The sequence below is a fragment of the Heterodontus francisci genome, chromosome 8 (assembly GCF_036365525.1).
Source record: "Heterodontus francisci isolate sHetFra1 chromosome 8, sHetFra1.hap1, whole genome shotgun sequence".
Taxonomy (NCBI): domain Eukaryota; kingdom Metazoa; phylum Chordata; class Chondrichthyes; order Heterodontiformes; family Heterodontidae; genus Heterodontus; species Heterodontus francisci.
The window spans coordinates 40,552,315-40,578,832 of record NC_090378.1 but is presented as its reverse complement, the minus strand read 5'-3'; the positions used below and the strand labels follow the sequence as shown (position 1 = coordinate 40,578,832).

At 43.5% G+C, this 26,518-nt stretch overlaps 1 protein-coding gene across 2 annotated transcripts in view; it reads left to right on the top strand.

Annotated features, from left to right (window-relative positions):
- Nucleotides 1-7,594: 7,594 nt before the first annotated feature.
- Nucleotides 7,595-26,518, top strand: part of zgc:113531 (uncharacterized protein LOC541359 homolog) — a 32,502-nt gene continuing 13,578 nt past the window's right edge. For both annotated transcript variants that reach the window (XM_068037004.1, XM_068037003.1), the window contains exons 1-2: nucleotides 7,595-8,440; nucleotides 16,269-16,398. In XM_068037004.1, the coding sequence (XP_067893105.1) occupies nucleotides 8,120-8,440; nucleotides 16,269-16,398 (451 nt within the window). In that variant the 5' untranslated portion in view covers nucleotides 7,595-8,119. The remainder of the gene's footprint in view (nucleotides 8,441-16,268; nucleotides 16,399-26,518) is intronic.

The following is a 26,518-nucleotide window of genomic DNA, read 5'->3' as shown; positions in this document are numbered from 1 at the left end:
CCCATGAATGAATCAAAAAAATCCAGCACTTTAGAACCAATCATGGGGTAACACATGTAGTCTCCTAATTTCCCATTTCATCAGGTCAACCTTGGGTCAACTAAGGGAATTGAAACTGAGGAAATAGCCATCATCCTGCAAAATATCTTCCAGCCTTAGAATGCTTGGAGCACATAGCTGTCAAACAAGGCAGATCGAAGAAGACTCTTCACACTGGCCAGTTCCTTTGAAGAAGCCCTTGATACTTTAACAGGCTGGTAATTGTAATATTAATGATTTATGTCACATGAATGGACGGCAGCAGCTCTGTCACATCTGCAGAGATGTTTCCTAAGTAAAGCCTGAAACAAAACTTTTTGGAAATTTCATGTGGCATAACATCCCTTTCAAGTTTGGGCCAATATCTGACAGCTAGTTACGTCTACGAGCATAATGACTAACTCACACATATTACCATTTCAACAACCGGAGGTAGTAGCCAAACAATCTTGATCTGATTACATTTTGTTTACAGGAAATTACATCCAAAATGCAGGCTGTTTTCCTTTGAAACTAACCCCAGACAACATTACATATTTATTAAACTCAGTCTAAAACCATTGCTTTGAAAATTAAGCAACTAAGTTCTAAGTGCAATTCACAATGCTCAGCCTAGCTGAAAATCCATTTGAAAAAATATAACACAGAAACATTATAGGTAACTCAAGTGCAATTAGGGGTGGGCAACAAATGCTGCCTTTGCCAGTGATGCCCACATCCCATAAACAGATAAAAAAAATTATAGCTGGAAGTCAGAGGGAGCTTTTTATTCATCACATATTTTTGGTTAGAAACACTTGCCTGATGCTACTAATTAAACTTGGAAGTTGCCACAGTTACAGCAGATGAAACTCAAAGCCCTTAAATGCAAAGAATTACACATTGGAAGAAAGAATGCAAATCAAACCTACTTAGTGAATTGTGTTGAACTGTCTAGAAAAGAAGCTGAAAGAAATTTGAGAGCAATAATGGACTCAAGATGTAGCATGTCCAGTGAGTGAAAAGCAGCAAAAAACCAGAGCTAACAAAATGTTAACCGGTATTACCAATCAGTATAAGTCTGTGATCGTCATACTGAAACTCTGCAGTACATTGGACAGGCCACACCTTGAATCCTGCATTCAGCTTTTGTGTTTACTGAGACACATTAAAACTTGAAGTAATGCAACAGAGTGCCATGAGACTGATTCCTAGTATCAAATAATTTATGAGGATAAGCTAGGGAAATTTGGACTTCTTGGCATCAAAAGGAGGTGAATGAGAAGTCAATGACAAGTATACTGAGCAGAATGAAAGAGGTAAATCTGGAACACTGCTTTCAGTGAACGGTAATTTTCCTGGTCCAAATGAGAAAATTATATTTATTCTTTTTTCACATATATAGACACACAAATATATAGAGATAGGTAGATAGATAGAAAGAAAGAAATAGGCAAATTATGTTTTTGAACTGGCCAGTGTTAAAATCAAAGCTTCTTTTCCCCCTTAATTGAGAACAAGGGTATGAGGACCAATTTTAACTTCATCTGGAAAAGTAGCCACAAAATTAGAGTGCTGAACTAAATGTCCCATTCCAACTCCAAAGCTGCCTTCTCCCATTTTGCTCGGGTTCTTCACATGGGCATATTAGCTGCCCACATGTAAATCAAGATCCTATGATGTCAATTAGATGCAAAGCCATGTGAATGAGTAAGTAGAGAACAACAGAAGGTCCAAGAGCACAGCGGGGAGAAAGCAGTGACAGATATAGAGTGAGTGAGAGAGAGAGAGAACTACAAAAACAGCAGAAGGTCTGAGAGCACAGCGGGGATAAAGCAGCAGTGGAGAGGGAGAGAGACAAAGCACTGCGAGGACAGCGGAAGATCCGACAGTACAGTAAGAATAAAGCAGTGACAGAGAGAGAGAGCACTTTGAGAACAGCGGAAAGTCTGAGAGTACAGTGGGGATAAAGCAACAGCGGAGAGGGAGAGAGAGAGAGCACTGTGAGAACAGTGGAAGGTCCGAGAGCACGGCGGGGATAAAACAACAGCAGAGAGAGAGACAGTTAGACAGTACCGCTAGAGGAAACCAAAAAAAAAAATCAACCTGTGACATCACATGAAAGCAGATAATTGATTGTTTGGTGAGTATTTCTCTTTTTCTTTCACTAAACTTGAGCATTCTTTCAAATTAGGAGCTGCGGGATTAATACAGTCTTGGTGAGCAAATTAATGAGTAGTAACATAGAGCAGGTCTGGAGGCATTAATTAATATTAATAGTTTAAACAAGGTACCAACTAGATTCTAAAAGAGGGAATAGAGGTTTTTCTTTAAATCATGGATGGGCAGCTGCAACCTGTTGCTTGCAATTCATGCACCACGTGGGAATTTCAGGACACTTCACATGGCTTGGGTTACCATGTGTGTAGGAGGTGTCTTCAACTGCTACAGCTCAAACTCAGAATTTCCAAGCTTGAGGCGCAGCTGGAGTCATTGTGGAGCACCAGGGAGCTGGAGAGTTTCCTGAATCATATTTTCCATGAGGTGGTCACCCCACAGTTAGTAAGAGTTCAGGATACTAGGTGGATAGCCATCCGGAAGACTCGGAAGAGGCAGGAGGTGCAGGAGTCCTTGGGCATGTGCCACTCTCAACCAGGTACTTGGCATTGGAGTCTGCTGAGAGTGACAATACCCTGAAGGAGTGCAGTCCAGATCATTGCACCAATGGGCAAGGGACGGTATAAGAAGGAGCAACAAAGTGTAGAAATTCAGTTGTTATAGGAGATTCCATAGTCAGAGGGACAGACAGACATTTCTGTAACCATCATTGTGAGTCCTGCATGGTGTATTGCCTCCCTGGTGCCTGGGTAAATGACATCATGGAGAGGGCGCAGGATATTCTGCAGGGGGAAGACAGTGAGCCGGAGGTTGGGGTACATAGCAAGGGCAGGTATTGAGATCCTACAGTCAGATTTTCAGGAGTCAGGGAGGAAGTTAAAGAGTAGGATCTCGAAGGTAGTAATCTTTGCATTACTCCCAGTGCCATGCGCTACCATGAGTAGGGATAGGAAGAGAGGGAGGATCAACACGTGGCTTAAAGCATGGTGCAGGATAGAGGGCTTCAGATTCTTGAGACATTGGGACCAGTTCTGGGACAGGAGGCACCTATTCAAAAGGGACAGGTTGCACCTCAACAGCACTGGAACTAATGTCCTCGCGGGGAGGTTCACTGATGTAGTTGGGGAGGGTTTGAACTAAATTGGCAGAGGGGCGGGCACCATCATATAGAAATAGAAAAGAGGAATAAGGTGCATCATGTGAGACTGTTGAACAATACTAGAGAAGGGAGTAGTTCTGTATTAGATAGGGGTGCAGACTGAGAAGGGCTACAAGGAATGGAAAGACAGGATTACAATGCATGTATGCAAATCGACAAAGTGTGGTGAATAAGGTCAGTGAGCTACAAGCACAAATAGCAGTATGGGAGGTGAGGTGGCAGTACTGATTAAGGAAAACATTGTAGTGTTGGAAAGGGGGGATGCCCTTGATGGGGCAAGGACAGAATCCATTTGGTTAGAGGTGAGAAGCAAAAAGAGTATGATCATGCTACTAAAGGTATTCTATAGGCCTCCAAATAATGAGAGAGAGATAGAGGAGCAAATCTGCAGGGAAATCACAGAGATGTGAAAGAACTATAGACTGGTGATATTGGGGGACTTTAATTCCTCAAATATTGTTCGGGATCATTTTAGAGTAAAGAGAAAGGAGGGGGAGGAATTTCTGGATTGTGTTGAGGAGAACTTCCTTGATCAGTATGTTCTTGGCCCAACTAGAAAGGAGATGTTTCTGGATCTGATACTGGGAAATTAGGAGGGTCAAGTGGATCAAGTATCTGTGGGGGAGCACTTGGGTAAGAGTGATCATCGTATCATAAGGTTTAGACTCAGAATGCAGAAAAGCAAGGTAGAAAAGCAAGATATAAGGTAGAATGGATAGATTGGAAGAGGACTAACTTCAACACGATTAGAAGGGGGTCTAGCCAGCGTAAAAGGGAACCAAAGACTGAGAGCAAAAACTCAACAGAACAATTGATTATCTTTAAGGATAGAGGGCCGGCTCCCAAGGCTAACACGTCAGCAGCCCCTCCATCAGAATTGGGAGCTGCCAATGTAGGTAGACGAAAGAGGGAGCAGTACAAGGTGGAGGCACCGTCTGAAGACTTTCTAAAAATATTAAAAACAAAAAGTAACTGCCATTGTGGAGGGGAAATCCCTCCACAGGGCAGCCTACGGCCACAGCTGTGGCCATCTCTGCATAATGGCTGCTGCGGGGGCGGGGGAGGGCATGTCAAAATGATGCTGGAGCGGTGGCCCCCTGGTCCGCTGCTGGGAAGCCACCTCCATGCATCGGCCGGACTTCGGCCACTGCGCAGAGCCTGTTGGCCGATTGGTAAATTCCAGTGGGCCTCAGAACAGTGACCTTCATAGGCCCTTTAATTGCCTTAATAGGCTACCCACCGTTTTCCCCTCCAAACCCGCCTCTACTAAAATGGTCCGGAGGTGGGAATATGCTGGCAAACTGGCACAGTGCTCCCTGACACCAGTTTTCCGACCCTCCCACCTCCTGTCCCACCTTCAACGTGATTCAAAAATTCTGCCCTATATTACCAGATGAAGACTCCAATGACATTTCTAGCTTTAATCCTATTTCTAATGCATAAGGCATTCGGATGACATCATAAAAGTTGGGAGATGGCTGTTCAGAGAATTCAGGCTGCCATTTTGTAAAATTTGTACAATACAACGATAATTGGCATTGATATAGTGTCTTTAACACAATGTAATGTCCCAAGACACTTCACAGGAGCGTTATCAAACAAAATTTGACACTGAGCCATATAAATAGATATTAGGACAGATGTTCAAAAGTTTGGTCAAAGAAATAGGTCTCAAAGGAGGTTAGGAAGAGAGATGGAGAGATTTAGGGAGGGAATTCTAGAGCTTAAGGCCCAGGCAGGTGAAGGCATGGCCGCCAATGGTGGAATGATTAAAATCCGCAAGAGGCCAGAATTGGAGGAGTGCAGAGATTTTGGAGGGTTGTAGGACTGGAGGAAGTTACAGAGAAAGGGAAGGATGAGGGTCTAGAGGGATTTGAAAAGAAGGATGGGAATTTTTAACCGGAAGCCCATATAGATCAGTGAGCATAGGAGTGAAGGGTAAATGGGACTTGGTGTGAGTTAGGATAAAGGCAGAAGAGTTTTGGATAAGCTCAAGTTTATACGAGGTGGAATATGGGAGGTTGGCCAGGACAGCAAGCATTGGAATAGCCAAGACTATAAGCATCAAAGGCATGGTTGAGGGGTTCAGCAACAGATGGGCTGAGGCAGGGGCAGAGTTGGGCAATGTTACGGAGGTGTAAGTAAGTGCCCTTGGTAATGAGGTGAATACTTGCCACAAATTAGTTAAGCTTACTGCTAAGTGGAAATTTCTCAGAAGTCTTTTGAAATGTAGGGTGGCACAGTGGTTAGCGGTGCAATGGCTAGCACTGCAGTCACACAGTTCCAGCAACCTGGGTTTGGTTCTGGGTGCTGCCTGTATGGAGTTTGCAAGTTCTCCCTGTGACTGCGTAGGTTTCCACCAGGTGCTCTGGTTTCCTCCTACAGCCAAAGACTTGCACGTTGGTAGGTAAATTGGCCATTGTAAATTGCCCCTAGTGTAGGTAGGTGGTAGGAGAATTGAGGGAAGGTGGAGATGTGGTAGGGAATATGGGATTAATGTAGGATTAATATAAATGGGTGGTTGATGGTTGGCACAGACTCGGTGGGCCGAACGGCCTGTTTCAGTGCTGTATCTCTCTCTATCTGTTATTTGGTGGCAGTTCCAAACCACAAAGAAGTAAATAAACCTTAAAAGTGCATGATGTTATAACTGCCGTGGTATGATTTCACACAACTTGTATTAAAATATCATAAGCAAACTGTTTAAGTGCTGTTATTCATTCAGATGAAAAAATGCTGACAACTGTTAGGGTAAAAACTGATGTTATTTCCTACAGCTACAGTTTACCTTGTGTTCTGATAGATAAGTAATTAAGGACATTTCAAATGCAGCCTTTTATATCAGCTATGACACCGAACAATAATTTCCTGAGCATAACTGTTTCCTGTGTTTGCTATTTTCATTCAGACTTCTCAGCACTCACAATTATCTTTTCATCTATACTGTTTCACAAGAACTTCAGTGTGCAACACTGAATTAATTTAGTGTCTTATTTGTATATAATATGGAAATTAATTATATCAAAATACTCATTCTGATTGGTTACTGCCTTCCCATTCTTCAGCAGCAGGAAATCCTATAACGGAATAAACTCCATAACACACTAACAAAAATCATCAAATATAAACTTGCATGTGCCCGCATTCTTTTCTGCCTATAAAATCTGGCAATGAATGTTCGGTATTTTCAAAGAAAACATTGCCACTTTTTCGGCCTTGCAATATATAAAAAAATTCCACAGCTCATTTCATTAATACAAATGCAGATTAACATGAGAACACTTAAGACACACGAGGAATGGCAGTTTCACTTATCATATAGTCAAGTAGAACCTTGATCTATATGAGCCAACAATTCTCCAAATTCACTGCCAAACTCCACAAAACAGCACAACACATTTTTATTAATAGCCCTTCACATTAAACAGTTATAATGGATGATTGCCTGTGTCAACAGTGATTTGTTTTTTAGAGAAAAGGACAGACAGGGTCAAATACTTGTGAAAGAAAGACTGGTAAATATGATGGTACATGGAATCATATGGTAAGTTAAATTGTGGCTTCATGATTGTTTGCATAATTGTCGTCTAGTTTGGAGCACAATTAGACCTGAGCATATAATAAAAGCAAAATATTGCAGATGCTGGAAATCTGAAATAAAAACAGAAAGTGCTGGAAATACTCAGCAGGTCTGGCAGCATCCATGGAGACAGAAGCAGAGTTACCGTTTCAGGTCTGTGACCTGTCAATGTCGCTTTGGGACCGTGCCTTTACTCATAAAATATGAAGGCATTTGAATCAACTTAGAATGAAATTCGAAGAAAAACAAACTTGGGAATTCGTCCAAATAAAAAAAAATCAAGGAATAAAAGCTGTAGCTTTCTGGGTTTTTAATTTGGGTGTGTGGGCACATGGCAAAATACATAAATCTATGAATGCAGCAAGCAAGGAATTTTGCTTCTCATGGAATAAAAACACTCCCGTTCAATAAAAGTAACTTGAGACTGACAACATATGCATCCAACTCGTGCACGTAGACATTCAGTGTCCTAAATAATGGGCTATTATAGTGTGCTAAATAACAGGCTATTAGGATAGAATGCAGTGTTACCTTTGGGTGAAGTTGAATAACATATTAATAGTAGTTTACGTGAGTTTTGAAATGCTTTATAATTGCACCGACGAAGTCAAATCTGTGATTCAGTTCTATTAGTGGGATGGACTGTCCTAATCCATGCTTTTTGTTGCTCCGATCACGTGTGTCGGAGTGACTCCAGTATTAAAGGTAGCTGCAGTCAAGACAAGATCCAGTTGGAAAATCAGCAGCTTGCTTTATCTGGGCACAGAATCTCTCCCTCTGAAAGGAACAATTAATCCCAGCACTGCAGTAGAGGATATCGCAGCGTTTTGCATTCCCAGAACAAAGAAAGGATTTTGGGATCCCCAACATTAGGGCTTGTGCACTTTGTTTGCAGCTGGGATCTGAAGGTTTTGCAAATCTGTACTTACTTCTGGTGCTTACAATCTCCCTCTCCCAAAGGAGTGTAAAATAAAACTCGGTGTTCGTTCAACAACATTTTTTTCCCAATTGTATATGTAAGTATTTGACACATGCTGGTGTTAAAAAAAGAATTAAAGAAACCGTAACATTTTGGAGTCCCAAACCGCTGCATCCAAGCCTCTGGAAAAGGGGACATCTGTGGAGCAAAGACACCATCGATATAGCGGCGTTCACGGGGATTTCGATGCCTTTCATCCCAGATTTTAAATATAGTTATTAATTATTATTTCAACATCCGGATCGCAACAACACAAAAAAACACCATGGCAGTGCAGGCGGACGGGCTGGTTTTCTCGCTGCTCTTGGCACTGTTGGTAAGGGAGAGCCTGGCATTCTCGGTGCCCAACACTTGCGAGGCTAACGGCAGCGTGTATTATGTGGGCGAATGGTACTTGCTGGAGTCGGATCACTGCACACAGTGTGAGTGCACCGCAGACGGTGCAGTGTGTGCCCGCACCGAGTGTGTGCCGCTGCCGCCATCCTGCATCCATGTCAGCCACTACCCGAGCGACTGCTGCCCCCGCTGCGAGAGGATCGGCTGCGAGTACCGGGGAGATGTCTACGAGCTGGGGCAGCAGTTCCAGGTAAACGCACATTGTCAAGCTGGGCAACATTGAAGGGTAGGGTACGGGGGGTGGTGGGGGGTGGGGGAGAGATCTGTTGGCTTCTAAGAAAAAAGTGGGGGGAAACAGAGACAATTCAGAATTAAACGATAAACTGGTTTCAATGATTCAAGGCTCACAGAAAAGTGATTTCTATCTGTCTCGTGTTTTTTGACTTTCTGTTCCTTCCCCTTCTTTCCGAATATTTTTTTCTCTTCCTTTCCACTTTTCTCACGCTCCTCTGCCACTCTGTTCCCTTCTTTCTTTGTGACAGTTTGCCCGGTTCTATATTCGTCCCCTCTTCTCCAATCGACGTTTAGATGTTATATTGTCCTTCTCTAATCTCTAAACTCACACAGCCCTTTGCTTTCGTCTTTCTTTCACGGTCACGCTTTCTTGCGTTGACCTTAGTTTTCTGTTTTGGGGCCTTTTCCTCTCATCCGTAAATGTTCTTTCTCCGCTTTTATTCCAGTGTTCTTTTCCTTTTGTCTTTCATTCTGTTGGGCTGTATTGGTGAGCGATCAGTTAAATCCCTTGAAAGTTTTTTTTAAAGATTTACCCTTATTCTATTCTAAAAGCAGTCCACAAACATCAAAAAGATTCTGTTCATGCCTATGCAGAAGATTATGAATCAAATGTATAGATAACTGTCCAGCATTATTGAATTAACTGCATTCTCTGAAAAAAATGATATTTATTTTTTTGTGTCCAGCCCTTCAGGGCTGCCTGAAACACAGATGTGCTTGCAGGTAGAAGCAATTTGATGCATAACACCATTGACTACACTTCAAAAGTAATCATTGCCTTTGAAACGCTTTGGAATGTCTCACTCTTGACCTCACTACACTCACTAACTACTGCCCAATTTCCTTTCCTCAACAAATTCCATCAACATGTTGTCATCCAGATTTGTGCCTGTCTCAACATTCTGTTTGAATCTCTCCAGTAAGACTTGTTCCCTCCCACAGCACCAGATTGGCTCTAAACAATGAATTATATTTTCTGGTAACTGTGACCATCATGTGTCCTCATCCTTGTAGCCTTTGACAGTCAATCACACCATCCTCTTGCATTGTATCGCTCAGTAGTACTGCTTTTGTTTCATTCCACTCATACCTATCCAATTATAGCCACAGAAGTGTAGTAATGGCTTCTATTCCCACTCCTGCGTTGTCACCTCAGGAGCCCTACAAGAATCCATCCTGTTCCTCTCCTTCCTCGCCTACATGTTAACCAATGGTGTCACCATGCACAGACATGGGATAAATTTCCAAATATGCACTCATGACATCCAGCTTTCTTCTCACCATGCCTCATGACCCCTCCACTGCCTCTGATGTCCAATCTTGAATGAGTTGTAATTACCCCAAATTAAACAATCAAAAGACAAAATCCATTGTCTTTAGCCTGCAGAAGAAATTTTGTACCCTTGCCACTGACTCCAATTCATCTTTCTAGTCAACTTTTTTCTACAAATCTGTGAAATTTTTAATCAGGAATCAGCCTATCAGGCAACCACCCCACCCCCGCCCCAACCAAGACTGAGGCACATGTTATTTCACCATATGAACATTAAAACTTAAAATTGCAAGCCCTGACTGGAAGGACATTTGCATAGTACTAGCAGTGTTGGAACAATAGGGACCTAATGGTTGCTTCCCCAATACACAGAAGTGGTCAGACTAGTTTTAATCACATGGCTAACTGGCTGTTGCAGAGAATTTGAACTTCCAACAAAGGATTTTGAACAGACAAAGCCGTGTGCTCATGGAGTAAAGATCTCTCCTTGAACTGAAGCAAGGAAACCTCTCTCCTGCCTGCTTCCATCTCCTTCCCATGGAACTGAATCTTGTGAAAACACGTGAACCTCAGAGAAAAGTTTCCTACGTGAACAAGGTTTTAAGAAGAACACTGAGCCCCGATGAAAGCAAGACTACTTACAAAAAATACTAAGCCATGAGCTCAAAGCATTGTAACAAGATATTGCCTCAAATTGTTCCACCTTCTCTTTTCTGTTCCTATCTGCATGTGCATATCATGTGTGCATGCTAGCATGGGCACGTCATATATTGTAGGCGTGAACCCTATTAAAGTTTAAGTTTTAATAAAATTTCATCTTTCTTCTTTAAACCTGAGAAAGCATGTGTGAATTGGTTTCTTTGTCTTATAATTGGAAAACTGTGAACAAGGATTCACAAAAAGGGGAGCTCAAAACACAGTGTGTTTAAAATTAAACCCTGTTACACTAAGACCAGGTAAAGACAGCAAAAGACTCCTAGACGCATTTCTCACCTGGTCATAACAGAAATTTGGGTGCTAGAATCCAGACAAATGAGTGACATTGGAAGTGGGAAGCCAAATTGTTCCCAATCAAAAAGAGCAATTCAATACAGGTTTTGTTGTGGTGATTGAATACTAACATGTCTGCAACTGAAGCGAGTAGCTCCCCAAGCCAGTGTGAAGTAACTTGGGATAAGCTAAAAGCACTGTCTATGGAAGTGTTGAGAAAAATAGCTGAGCAGTCTGGGATCACTGTATGTGGCAAGGCTAGGATGTCTGAACTCCTAATGCTAGTGGCCAACAATTTTTCCCTTGAATCTGAAGAAGCAGAGGCAGTGTTAGAAGTAGATCCATAGAGAGTACTGCTTGCAAAGATACAATTGGAACAAAGGAAACTTGATTTAGAAGACAGGGAAAGAGAGAGAGAGAGACAGGAGAGGAAGAAAGAAAGTGCTTTTCAGATGGCACATGAAGAAAAACAAAGACAGGAGAGGGAACGAGAGAGAGAGGAGAGAGTGAAAGAAAGACAGAAGAAGGAACAGGAGAGACAGGAGAGAGAAAGAGAAAAAAATTCCAAAAAGAATGCCAAGAGAGAAGGTTGAAGCGGCTTGAGTTAACTAGGGGGCGACAGAGTAACCCTAGTGAAAGCATAGCCAATATGGAGGAGCATAATTCAGGGCTGGGTACAAGATTGCTAAAACTCGCTCAATTAATTCCAAAATTTAGTGAGGAAGATGTGGAAGAATTTTTCGTGTGTTTTGAGAAACTGGCAAGGCAGCTAAAATGGCCAGCTGAGACCTGGTCTCTTTTACCTCAAAGCAAACTAACCGGAAAAGCCCAAGAGGTTTATTCCTTGTTGCCGGATGAGAGTTCATCAAATTATGAACTGACCAAAAGTGCTATCCTCAGGGCTTATGAATTAGTACCCAAAGCCTATCGGCAAAAGTTTTGAACCCTCAAAAAGCAAACTTATCTGGAGTTTGAAAGAAGTAAGCAAAAATCCAGCTCAGCTATGAGACTCTCAGAGAAGTAATCCTGTTAGAGGAATTTCAAAACTCTCTCCCATTCTCAATAAAAACCCATGTAGAGGAGCAGTGGGTTCAGGGAGCCCGGCAAGTGGCCGTTCTGGAGTTTGCTTTAATTTATATGTTTGTTTCCCAGGGGAGAACCTTTCCTAACCACCCGCACAAATCCGAAAAGGACAAAGGGTGGGAAGGTGATATCCACCCAGGCAGTCCTGGAAGAGAAAGCAAAGCAGGAGATGCAGGGAGCACTCCTCCAGCCAAAAAGGAAGTGCTATGAGCAAGAGTGAGACCCAGAGACCTGTGTGCTTCTATTATAATAAGGCAGGGCATTTAAAAGCTGACTGCTGGAAACTAGAGGGGAAACCAGTAGGGTTAATCAGGGCACACCCGCTCAGTGAAGACGAGGGCCTGATGGAAAACATGGAACGGATTTTGAACAGGCAAAGCCATGTGCTCATGGAGTAAAGATCTCTCCTGGAACTAAAGCAAGAAAACTTCTCTCCTGCCTGCTTCCATCTCCTTTCCACAGAACTGAATCTTGTGAAAACAGGTGAAACTCAAAGAAAGAAAAGTTTCCTATGTGAACAAGTTTTAAGAAGAACACTGGGGCCTGACGAAAGCAAGACTATTTACAAAAAGTACTAAGCCGTGAGCTCGAAGCACCATAACAAGATATTGCCTCAAACTGTTCCACCTTATCCTTTCTTCTCTTTTCTGTTCCTATCTGCATGTGTATATCGCATGTATATGGTAGCGTGGGTGCGTCGTATATCGGTAGGCATGAACCAGATTAAAGTTTAAGTTTTAATAAAATTTTATCTTTCTTCTTTAAACCTGAGAAAGCCTGCATGAATTGGTTTCTTTGTCTTATAATTGGAAAACTGTGAACAAGGATTCACAAAAAGGGGAGCTCAAAACACAGTGTGTTTAAAATTAAACTCTGTTACACTAAGACCAGGTAAAGACAGCAAAAGACCCCTAAACACATTTCTCACCTGGCCGTAACACAGCCCTATACTCAAGACCTTGCCAAAAACATAAAAGTAGTTACCTATAGCAAAGTGCATCTTTCTCATGAGTCTCAGGGACCTGTCTGTGCTTTTAAGGTGAGCTTACTGTCCTATAGCTGCTAATGCAGCAACTCCAAATCACTTACTTTCCTAAATCGTCATTAGAATGATTTACATTCTTGGAAAATATTATGAAGCTCCAACTTAAAATATTTTGAATGACTTCCAAAACAGTGTTATGAAAGGGTTATTTTGTATTGGGTCTTTTGTATTGGGCATCTATAAATCAAAGGACATTCCTTCCAGGAATTTTCCATTGAATTATTGAAAGGCATCTTAATCTGAATTGGCAAATAATCCAAATAGAGGCATATATACTTACTTGGGTGCCTCAGTCCCTGCCTTTAGCATTTGCTTTTTTACAGTTGTTGGTCAGAGGTTGGCTGAGAGCAGACAGTTTACTTATAATTTGCCTTGAGTAATGTAATGTTTCGCTCTGGAAACATCATGAACGGTATTAATTCTGGATTCAGTGGACTGTTTATGCTCAGGATGTCACAGCAAAGGGAAATCTGCACAAAAAATATTTTCACAGATTAACCTAGTGTTGTACTAGATGAGCAGAAGTTTGCCGCATCTAAAAATTGAGAAAACTGAAACCATGCAGGGCAGAACAATGGCGCAGTGGTTAGCACTGCAGCCTCACAGCTCCAGCAACCTTGGTTTGGTTCTGGGTACTGCCTGTGCAGAGTTTGCAAGTTCTCCCTGTGAGTGTGTGGGTTTCTGCTGGGTGCTCTGGTTTCCTCCCACAGCCAAAGACTTGCAGGTTGATAGGTAAATTGCCCCTAGTGTAGGTAGGTGGTCGGAGAATTGAGGGAAGGTGGGGTTGTGGTAGGGAATATGGGATAATGTATGATTAGTATAAATGGGTGGTTGGTGGTCGGCACAGACTCAGTGGGACGATGGGCCTGTTTCAGTGCTGTATCACTCTATGACATTATCCTCAATCCTGGCCACTGACTCCATCCCTAATCCCTATCTGAGGCTGAACCAAATTGTTTGCAATCTTTGTGTTCTATTTGACCTTTAGATGAGCTTCTGACCCCATATCCATTCCATCACTAAGATTGCCGACTTCCACCTCCATAACATCGTCCAACTCTGCCCCGCTTCAGCCCATCTACTGCTGAATTCCTTATTCATGGCTTTCTTATGTCTAGACATTATTATTCCCATACTGTCCTTGCCAGCAACCCATCCTCCACCCTAAATAAACTTGAGTTCGTCCAAAACTCTGCTGCCATAACCTAACTCACACCAGGTTCCATTCATTTTGCTCACTGACCTACATGGGCTCCCAGTCTGACAACACAGCAATTTTAAAATTGTCATTCTAGCTTTCAAACTTCCCAATGCCCTTGTCCCTCCCTATCTCTCTGTATCTTCCTCCAGCCCTGCAACCGTCCAAAATCTCTACACTCCTCCAATTCTGGCCTTTTGCGGAACCCTGATTTTTATTGCTTCACCATTGGCCGTGCTTTTAGCTACCTTGGCACTAAGCACTGGAATTCCCTCCCTAAACTTCCCCACCTCTCGACCGCTCTCTCCTCCTTCAAGACGCCCCTTAAAACACATCTGTCTGGTCAAGGTTGTGGTCAGCTGTCCTAATATCTCCCTATGTGGCTCAGCGTCAACTTCTGTTTGGTAATGCTCTTGTGAAGCGTCTTGGATGTTTTGCTCTGTTAAAGGTGCTGCAAGTTGTTGAAGCACAATTCAGGGGATGACTGAGAGGCATCAAAAAGAAGAAAAGGAAAGAAATAACTTGAATTTATGTTGCACTTTTCACTAGGATGTCCCAAACTGTTTCACAACCAATGCATTACTTTTGAAGTGAAGTCCAACTTGGCAGCCAATTTATGCACAACAAGAATGTCGAGCCCTATGAGGTAACAGCACTGAACTTCAACATTAGCTAACAATCTCTTATGAGGGACTTTATCAAATACCTTCTGGAAGTCCATATAAATAACATTAATTGGCATTCCCTTGTCCAATAATTCAGTCACCTTTTTCAAAAAATTCAGTCATATTCATCAGGCATGACCTATCCTTTACAAATTCATGTTGATACTGATCAACTGAAAATTTTCAATCAATCATTCTATCCTTAATTATAGACTCCAATAACTTCTCCACAACAGATCTTAAGCTAACCAATCTATAAATCTCTGGTCCCCATTCACCTTTCTTAAATAGCAGAGTGACATGGATCGGACTCCTAATGGAGTTAAGATGTGAGACTGACAAATCCCCATGGAATTTCAGTTCCACTAATTGCTTTAAACGTAACTGTTGGTTGTAGTGGTATGCAGAATGGTGTACAAATATACAAAGAACAATCCGATGAATTCATATCAGCAACTGTGTCTGCTGTTAACAGATACAATGCACATCCAATGGAGTTATACTAATGAGTAAGAGCTAAGTAAAAAAAAGTCATTGGAAAAGTTTGACCTTCAATGTAATAGTGTTTGCTGTGGGGAACTTTCCCAGGGTGAACATGATGCCATTTCAATGGAGGTTTAACAGCAGGCTACAAGTGAGTAGGAAAATCTATGATGAATGGAGTTCAATATAGGGAAGTATGAGGTTATCCACTTTAGATCTGAGAAAGACAAATTATACCATTTTAATAATGGTGAGAAACTAGGAGCTTTAGAGGAGCAAAGGGATTTACATGCTCATTTGCAGAAATCACTAAAATTTAGTGCACTGGTACAAAGTGTAATCAAAAAAGTTCAGAAAATGTTGGCCTTTATCTGAAGGGGACTGAAATACAAAAATGAGGAAGTGATGCTTCAGTAGTACAGAACCTTGGTCAGGCTTAACCTGGAGTACAGTTTTGGGCACTGAACCTCAGGAAATATATATTGGCCTTGGAGGGTGTACAGCATAGATTCACCTGAATAATACCAGATCTTAAAAGTTTAAATTATGAGGACAGGTTGCATAAACTTTGTTTGTATTCCTTTGAGTTTGGAAGGTTGAGGAGAGATCTAATTGAGGTCTTTGAATGATAAAAAGATGCAATAGAGTAAATATAGAGAAACTGATTTTCTCTGGTCTGGGAATCCAGAACATGGGGCATAATTTTAAAGTTAGAGTTAGACCATTTAGGAGTGAAATTAGGAAGCTCTTTTTCACACAATGTTTAGTGGAAATTTGGAATTCCATCCTCCCAAAAGTCTGAGGATGCTGGGTCAAGTGAAACTTTCAAGACTTAGATTGATAGATTTTTGTTCAGTAGGAATATCAAGGAACACAGGTGTGTAAATGGAGTTGAGGTACTAATCTGGCATGATCTAATTCAATGGTAGAATAGGCTTGAGGGGCTGAATAGCCTAGTCCTGCCCTATCAGGTCATTAATTCCTTTTATGATTGATTGCTTTCACTGCCTTCATGCTGGTAAATCATTTTTTCTCATTGTATTTCAGCCATCAGAGTGTGAACAATGTACCTGTGATATGGATGGTATTGCACGCTGTCTAGTTGCTGACTGTGCTCCACCCCCATGTGTCAATCCAGTGTATGAGAAAGGAAAATGTTGCCCAGAGTGCAAGGATGGTAAGAATTTAAAATAAGTGCAGATCACAGAATGGACAGGCATTGCAAATTATATTTTCCAGCAATAATCATGTAGGAACATTACTTTTCCTAATTGAAATGCCATTTTAACTCACTTCAAACACTTCACAATACTTCAGATATTTAAGGCGAGAGGAATGTCCTTCCAATCCTAGATGAGACCATTTTAGGAGGGACCGTCTTGTTCACTTTTCCACCACCGCTATTTTCAGCTGTCCTTACCTGACACCTGCCTGTGCAACTGCAGGTGATGTAACACCTGTCCATTGACCTAATCCCACACTATGGCCAGGATCTTGTTCTCCCCCTGGGGTCGGGCTCCATGGCAGGATGGGGGGGACAGCGGGGCTGAAGATTGGAGTGTCAGTGGCCTACCACGGAACCCAACACCCGGAATGCTGGGCCCGATCATCCCGGCAGCAAGGAAGCTTCGTGGCGGCACATCCACTGCTCTGTGGCGGGACTTGGATTTCAATATTCAAATCAGCTATTTAGATACATATAAATGGAATGTGGAGCGATCTTACCAGCAGTTCTGGATCTTCCGACATGCAGCACTCCCGCGCCTTCACTTTCCCATCCAGGGAAAGCTGGTGGGGAAGGAGTAACTCTGCATTTTGCAGTGAAGTGGGGGGAAGGGGTCGACTCTGCATTGACAGTGTAGTGTAAGGGGAAGGGTTGAACTCTGTACTTAGGTCACTTAGGAGGTTGAAAGGGGTCAACTCTGCATTTATGAACTGTGAGGAGAGTAGTGTAGAACTTCAAAAGGACAAGTTGGTGGAATGGGCAGACAGGTGGCAGATAAAGTTCAATCCAGAGAAATGTGAGGTGATTCATTTTGGTAAGAAGAACATGGAGAGACAATATAGAATAAAGGACATTATTATAAAAGTGCAGGAGCAGAGGGACCTAGGTGTATATGTGCACAAGTCATTAAAGGGAGCAGGACAGGTTGAGAGTGGTTAATAAAGCTACAGTATCCTGGGCTTTATTAATAGAAGCATAGAGCACAAGAGCAAAGAAGTTTCCGTTTCCTCCCACAGCCAAAGACTTGCAGGTTAATAGGTAAATTGGCCATTGTAAATTGCCCCCAGTGTAGGTAGGTGGTAGGAGAATTGAGGGAAGGTGGGGATATGGTAGGGGAGATGGGATTAATGTAGAATTAGTAGAAATGGGTGGTTGATGGTCAGCACAGACTCGGTGTGCTGAAGGGCCTGTTTCAGTGCTGTATCTCTCTATGACTCTAAGTTATGTTGAACTTGTATAAGACACTAGTTTGGCCTCAGCTGGAGTATTGCGTCCAATTTTGGGTGCTGCACTTGAGGAAAGTGGAGAGAGTACAGAAAAGATTCATGAGAATGGTTCCAAGGATGAGGAACTTCAGTTATGAAGATAGATTGGAGAAGTTATGACTGTTTTCCTTGGAGAAGAGAAGGCTGAGAGGTGATTTGATAGAGATATTCAAAATCATGAGGGGTCTGGACAGAGTAGATAGAGAGAAACTGTTCCCACTTGTGAAAGGATCGAGAACGAGAGGGCACAGATTTAAAGTATTTGGTAAGAGAAGCAAAAGTGACATGAGGAAAAACTTTTTCACGCAGCGAGTGGTTAAGTTCTGGAATGCACTGCCTGAGAATGTGGTGGAGGCAGGTTCAACTGAAGCATTCAAAAGGGAATTAGACAGTTATATGAAAAGGAAGAATGTGCAGGGTTATGGGGAGAAGGCAGGGGAATGGGACTGAAGGAATTGCTCTTTCAGAGAGCTGGTGTGGACACGATAAGCCGAATGGCCTCCTTCTGCACTGTAGCAATTCTGTGATTAGTGCAGTTGGGGTGGAAAAGAGGTAATCTGACTGTTCTGGTGTAGTTGGGGGGTCAAACTTTATTTTTTGTTGCATTTTGGGGGGGTCAACTTTGATCTGTCAATGCAGGCCTGGCAGCCCTGTAAAAATGGCGCCTGCACAAAAACAGGTGACGCCATTGACGGCATCGCTAAGGCTGCCTCCGCCACGTGGGAGGGTGGGGGGGCCAGGCTGAAGATTGCAGTGGCATGCAGCCCATACTTGCAAGCTGCCATTTTTTTGCCCCAGCGTGAAAACAAAATTCTTCCCTATGATCCAAGACACAAAACCCTCCTATGTGACAGAAAGTAATGTAAAATACTGTATAATGTATGTGCTGCTAATGGAGCAGTCTCCTTTAATCTGGGGAGACCAATTGCAGCTTAGGGTCCACTTTGCTAAATACTTCTATTTTACCTACAAGAGTGACCCTGAGCTGACTTTGGTTTGACACTTTAACTCCCCCTTCCCTACCACACTTCCCACTTTTATCTCTACATCTTTAGCTTCCTACACTGCTTCTGGAATCTTATCATGTGGACTGGCTGCAGCCCTTTGGCTGAACATCATTAGAACCTGAGTCCAAATATGGGAAAAAGAGGTGGGTTCCAGCTTTGAGGTGATTCACTGCCCTTGACATCACAGCAGCATTTGACAAAGTGTGGCATCAAGGAGGCCTAACAAAACTGAAGTCAATGGAAATCAGTGGAAACCTCTCCACTAGCTGGATTCCTACCAAGCACAAAGAAAGATGGTGTGGCTGTTAGATGTCAATCATCTTAGCCCTAGGACATCACTGCACAAGTTCTTCAGGTCAGGTTTCCAGGCCCTACTGTTCAGCTGCTTAAATGACCTTCCCTCCATCACAAGGTCAGAAGTGGGATGTTCACTGATGACTACGCAGTGTTTAGTTCCATTCGCAAATACTGAAGCAGTCCTTGCACACATGCAACAAGATCTGGACAACATTCAGCTTTTCGCTGATAAATGAAAAATAACATTTGTGCCACACAAATGTCAGACAATGACTATCTCCAACAAGAAAAAGTCTAACCACCTCCTCTTGACATTCAATGGCATTACCATCATCAAATCTCCGACCATCAACATCCTGGGTGTCACCATTGACCAGAAACTTAACTGTGCCAGCCACATAAATACTATGGCTACAAGAGCAGGCCAAACACTAGGTATTCTGCGGCGAATGACTCACCTCAAGACCAATGGTTCCTTTATAATTTAGTTGCCGAGCGCAGCCTGTTTTTTCAATGTGTAGTCCCTTTAAATTTTTTTTGCTTGGCCACACATCTGCATTATTTATCAGAGAACAAGGCCTGCGCAGTACCTTTCAGGCTGCTGCATGCCCACAAACAGCTTAGCAGGAACAGTGCTCCTGACTCCCCAAAGCCTTTCCAGTATCATTAAGACACAAGTCAGGACTGTGGTGGAATATTCTCCACTTGCCTGGATAAAAGCAATTCCAACACTCAAGAAGCTCAACACTATCCAGGACAAAGCAGCCTGCTTGATTGGCATCCCATCCACCACCTTCAACATTCACTCCCTACACCATTGGTGCATTGTGTCTGCTATGTGTACCATCTGTCATGAAGACCCCACCTGTCAAGAATGAGGCTTATTAATTTTGTCATATGAACATTAACTTTAAACTGTTGCTGGACTGAACAGATGACTTGTTTAAAGAAATCACAACAGTGGCAGGAAACATTTGCATACTAAGAGACAGTTGCCTGGAGAGACAATAGAACTGTTCCCTGATCCAATGAACCCAAATGGATTTTGATGGCCAGACATTGAATGTGGAACAAGCCAGTATTCCATCCACCCCCCACACCCCCACCGCCACCCCCCCCCCCCCCCCCCCCACCAACTAAGGGTGGCTGCTAAGATGGAGAATCCACAAAAAACACAGGAGAGCTTGTTGAAAAAACTTAGTCACATGACTATCCTGCTGGCCAACTTGGAGGTTTGAATTGTGCTCACAGGACAGTTTGAAGACAGAGACTGCTTTGAAGACAAAAGAGAAGGAAGGCCTCACTCCCTGGCCCTCTCTCTCTCTCACATGAATTTCCAGATCCACTGAAGCCACTTCAACCCCAAGAGAGAGGACTCCTGCATTGAAACAAGTTTGAAAGCATGCACTGGGCCCCAACGAAATGGCAAGATTTAACTGCAATCAAAGACTCTACATCGAACTCAAAACAGTAAATGAACTCCAGCTATTGCTTCAAACTTTTCCCCTTTATTCTTTCTCCTTTTCTATCTCTATCCGCCTGCGTGCACGCTGGCGTGGTCGCGTCACATATTTGTAGTTGTTAACCGAGAGTTTTAATGTTAATAAACTTACATCTTTCCTGTTTAAATCTAAGGGTCGGTTGCTTTCTTTACTTTATAATTGGAGATCAGTGAACAAGGACTCACTGAGGGGGCGCTAAAAACATGATGTTTTAAAAATTAAACCCTATTACAGTCAAACAAGGCAAAGGCTGAGAGGAAACCCCCAGACACCTTTCTCACCTGGTCGTAACAGAAATTTGGGGGCTAGGATCAGAGATTCGACCCACAGAAAAATGAGAAAATTGGAAGTGTGAAGTCAAATTGATCCCAATTTTTAAAAAAGGGAAAAGATTTCAATACAGGTTTTCTTGTGGTTGTATGTGCAAGAATACTAATGTGTCTGCGACTGAAGCCATAGCTCCTCAAGCCAGGGTGAAGTAACTTGGGACAAGTTAAAAGCACTGTCTGTGGAAGAGTTGAGAAAAATGGCTGAGCAGTGTGGGATCACTGTCTGTGCCAAGGCTAGAAAGTCTGAACTCCTAAGACTAGTGGCCAACCATTTTTCCCTTGAATCTGAAGATAGGGTTGGAAATAGACTTTGACAGGGTATTGCTAGCAAAGATACAATTGGAACAGAGGAAACTTGAATTAGTAGACAGGGAAAGAGAAAGAGAAAGAGCGAGACAGGCAAGAGAGAAAGAAAGAGCCCTTCAGAAGGAACGCGAAGAAAAAGAGAGAGAGAAAGAGAAAGCCTTCCAAAAGGAATGCGAAGAGAACTGAGGCGTCTTGAGGTTAACTAGGGCATGACAGAGTAACCCCAGTGAAAGCATGGCCAATATGGAGGATCGTAATTCAGGGCTGGGTACAGAATTGTTAAAATTTTCCCAATTGATTCCAAACTTCAATGAGGGAGATGTGGAATAAAGGCCTGCTTGGGTCTGGAAAAAAAACCCGACAGAAGCACATCGGACCCGAGCCAGCCCGAGTCCTTCCAATCTTTCCCGTGCCCGACCTGACCTGACCTGCGCCCGACCCAACCCCGACCCAACCCGGCCATCGTGCAGTCACTGTACTTACCACTTTTGGATGGATGGAATGGAAGGAAGCTGCAATATGAGTGCGATGACGTCATAGAGAAGCTCACTCGCTCACTGTCTAGACTCAAGAGTCTCCCTCCTTGACGTCCCAGACTCCCAGCTCAGGCAGGCTTTTTAAATTTTGACGCTTACTTACTCAACTTCCCTTCTCCACCCAGCAGAGCAAAAGGTAGTGTGTCCGACCCGGACCCGGCCCGACCCGACCCAAGCCCGAAAGCCAGACCCGGAAGAGCGACCCGACCCGACCTGAACCCGACACATGTCGTCAGGTCCCGTCGGATTCGGGTAGGGTAGCAGGTCTTTAACGTGAAAGCATTTTTGGTATCTTTTGAAAAACCTGCAAGGCAGTTAAAGTGGCCAGCTGAAACTTGGACTCTGCTGTTACAAAGCAAGTTAGTAGGAAAAGCCCATGAGCTTTACTCCTTGTTGCCAGTTGAGAGTTCATCCAATTATGAACTGACAAAATTGCTATGCTCCTGGCATATGAGTTAGTACCAGAAGCCTATTGCCAGAAGTTTAGAACCCTCAAGAAGCAAGGTGATCAAACTTACCTGGAGTTTGAGAGACGTAAGCAGATGGCTTTGGACCAGTGGCTGAGGGCAGCCTAGCTATGAAAATCTCAGAGAGGTAATTTTGCTCGAGGAATTTAAAAACTCTCTCCCACTCTCCGTAAAGACACATGTAGAGGAACAGAAAGTTCAAAGAACGAGGCAATCAGCAGTTCTGGCTGTTGAGTTTGCTCTCATCTATAAGTCGGTTCCCAAGGGGAAAACCTTTCCTAGTCAACGCCTACAAATCCAAAAAGGATAAACAGTGGGAAGGTGATAAAACCCCAAGCAATCCTGGGAGAGAAAGAAAAGCAGGAGACACAGGGGGCCCTCCTCCAGCCAAAAAGGATAGTGCTGTAAGTAGGGGTGAGGCCCAGAGACATGTGTGCCTCCATTGTAATAAAGCAGGTCATTTGAGAGATGACTGCTGGAAACTAGAGGGAAAGCCTGTAGGGTTAATCAGGGCACACCCACTCAGTGAAGGAGGAGGGACCCTGAAGGAAAGCACAGCAGAACAAGTTGTGACTTTAACTGCAGTGGTAGTAAGGCCCAGGAAATGTACTGCGGTAGCTGCAGGAAAATTTAATAGGATTCCTGAAGGTTATCAGGATTTTGAGTCTGAAGGGAGAGTAACCCCATACCCCTCGAGGGGGTCAAGCAAGCCCATAGTAATCCTCAGGACACAGGGGCCACTAGATCCCTTTTACTGGGAAAAGGCTTGACCTTTCCCCCAGAGAGTGCAGTAAATACCAGAATGTGGTGAATGGTATTGGAGGGCAGTGTACGTCTGTACCTTTATGTCGGGTGCACTTGGAGTGCGACCTACTTTCGGGACCCGTGACTATAGTGATTGTCCCTAGTTTGCCTGTGGACTGGGATGACCTGCTCCTAGGTAATGATCCATGGGGGCAAAGGCGGTAGCTTCCCCCCTAGTGAAAGAGAGACCGCAGTTGGTCAGACAGACAGGGCAATAGCAGGAGACGGTCCCCTGCAGTTTTCCTGAATGTATAGTGAATGGAGCCATGGTCAAACCAGCTCCCCCAGAGGAGACTTGAATTGATAATGCAGGCAGATGACCATGAGGTCTGTCTGTCTGAGACTTTCTTTGGAAATGTCATGTGGAACCCTGCCTGCCAAGAATGAGGCATAGTGATTTTGTCATATGAGCATTGATTTTAAATTGTTGCTGGAGCGAGGAAAAGACTTGTTAAACAGACCAGCCATGGCTGGAAAATACATTTGCTTGCTAACAGACAGTGCTTGTGGAGACAAAGGACCATTCCCTGACACATTCAACCCACAATGGACTTTGATCACCAGACATTGAAGGTGAGGAAGCTCACATTCCAGGATAACTGCTAAGATGGCCGAATCCACAAACAGACATGGTCAAACCAGCTAGTCACATGACTAAGCTGCTGGCCAACCTGAGTTTTTTTTTTGAGTTATAGAGTTTGAGAGAGAGAGACTGTCTGCTTCTGGACTGTAAAGACCTCTCTTGGCTGGCTCACCACAGCTTCCCCTGTCTGCTGCCAGCTCTTTCTCACAAGCCTCTGGACCCATGGAAGACATGCGAACCACAAGAGAGAAAAGTCTCCTACATTGAACAAGGTTTAAGAAGAATACTGGGCCCCAATGGAAAGCAAGAGCTACCTACAATCAAGGAATCTACAGCAAATTTGAAGAACAGTAACCAAAACCATCTTCAGATATTGCCTCAAACTTTTCCACTTTATTTCTTCTGCCCTTTTCTGTCTCTATCTGCATGCGTGTTTATCACGTATGCATGCTAGCATGGGCGCGTCATGTATGTGTAGGCATTAACCGAATTAGAGTTTAAGTTTAATAAATTTCAACCTTTCTTCTTTAAACCTAAGAAATCCTGTTTGGCTGGTTTCTTAATTATAATTGGAAAGCAGTAAACAAGGATTCACCAAGGGGGAGTTAAAAACATGGTGTGTTTAAAAATTAAACCCTGTTACGGTAAGACCAGGTGAATGCTGAGAGGAACCCCTAGACCCCTTTCTCACCTGGTCGTAACAGGGCTTTGGGGGCTACCGTCCAAGATTTTACCCACAGACAAACGAGAGAAATTGGAAGGTGGAAGCCAAATTGTTCCCTATCAAAAAAGAACAAGATTTCAATACAAGTTTTCTTGTGGTTGTGTCTGCTTGAATACTAGTATGTCTGCAACTGAAGCTAGTAGCTCCCCAAGCCAGGGTGAAGTAACTTGGGATAAGTTAAAAGCACTGTCTATGGAGGAGTTGAGGAAAATGGCTGAGCAGTGTGGGATCACTGTACATGGCAAGGCTAGGAAGTCTGAACTCCTAAGGCTAGTAGCCAACCATTTTCCCTTGAATCTGGAGGAGCAGAAACAGGGTTAGAAGTAGACCCAGACAGGGTATTGCTATAAAGATGCAATTGGAACAAAAGAAACTTGAATTTGAGGAGAGAGAGAAAGAAAGAGCCTTCCAGACGGAATGTGAAGACAAAGAGAGGCAGGAGAGAGAGAGAGAGAGAGAGAAAGAACCTTCCAGAAAGAATGGGAAGAAGAGAGCTGAAGCGGCTTGAGTTAATTAGGGGGTGACGGAGTAACCCCAGTGAAAGCATGGCCAATATGGAGGAGCGTAATTCAGGGCTGGGTACAGAATTGCGAAAACTAGCTCATCTAATTCCAAAATTCAATGCGAAAGGTGTAGAATAATTTTTTGTGTCCTTTGAGAAACTGGCAAGGCAGTTAAAATGGCCAGCTGAGTCCTGGCCTTTTTTACTACAAAGCAAGCTAACTGGAAAAGCGCATAAGGTTTATTTCCTGTTGCCAGATGAGAGTTCACCAAATTATGAACTGACCAAAAATGCTATCCTCGGGGCATATGAATTAGTACCCGAAGCCCATCGCCAAAAGTTTAGAACCCTCAAGTAGCAAGCTAATTAAACTTATCTGGAGTTTGAAAGAAGTAAGGAGCTGGCTTTTGACCAGTGGCTGAGGGCTCTTAAAGTACAGTTCAGCTATGAGAAACTTTTTTTTTATTCATTCATGGGATGTGGGCGTCGCAGGCCAGGCCAGCATTTATTGCCCATCCCCAATTGCCCTTGAACTGAGTGGCTTGCTAGGCCATTTCGAGGGCATATAAGAGTCAACCACATGGCTGTGGATCTGGATTCACATGTAGGCCAGACCAGGTAAGGACAGCAGATTTCCTTCCCTAAAGGACATTAGTGAACCAGATGGGTTTTTACAACAATCGACAATGGTTTCATGGCCATCATTAGACTAGCTTTAAATTCCAGATTTATTAATTGAATTCAAATTCCACCTTCTGCTATGGTGGGATTTGAACCCATGTCCCCAGAGCAATACCCTGGGTTTCTGGGTTACTACTGAGCCTCCCCTCTGAGAAGTAGTTCTGTTAGAGGAATTTAAACACTCTCTCCCACTCTCCATAAACATCCATGTAGAGGAGCTGCGGATTCAGAAGGCCTGGCAAGTGGCTGTTCTGGCTGATGAGTTTGCTTTAATTTGTAAGTTGGATTCCCAGGGGAGAACCTTTCCTAGTCACCCCCACAAATCCGAAAAAAGACAAAGGGTGGGAATGTGATAGGAGCCCAAGCAGTCATGGGAGAGAAAGAAAAGCAGGAGACATGGGGGCCCTCCTCTAGCCAAAAAGGAAGGTGCTGTGAGCAGGAGTGAGATCCGGAGACCTGTGTGCTTCCATTGTAATAAGGCAGGTTATCTAAAAGCTGACTGCTGGAAGCTAAAGGGAAAACTGGTAGGGCCAATCAGGGCACACCCTCTCAGTGAAGAAGGGACCCTGATGTAAAGCACAGCAGAACAAGCTGTGGCTTTAACTGCAGTAAGAGTGAGACCCAGGAGGCTTACTACGACAAGTGCAGGAACATTTAATAGGAATCCTGAAGGTTATCAAGGTTTTGTGTCTGAAGGGATAGTAACCTATACCCCTCGAGTGGGACAAGCAAGCCCATAGTAATTCTCAGGGACACAGGGGCCACTAGACCCCTTTTACAAGGAAAAGGCCTGTCCTTTCCCCCAGAGAATGCAGTGAACACCAGAATGGTGGTGAATGGTACTGGAGGGCAGTGTATGCCTGTACCTGTACACCAGGTGCACCTGCACTGTGACCTAATTTCAGGACCACTGACTGTAGGAATTGTTCCTAGTTTGCCTGTGGATGGGGTTGACCTCTTAGGTAATGATCTGGCGGGGGTGAAGGTGGTAACCCCCCCAACAATGAAAGAAAGACCGCAGGAGGTCAGAGTGACAGGGCAGTGGCAGGAGACAGACCCCTGCAGTCTC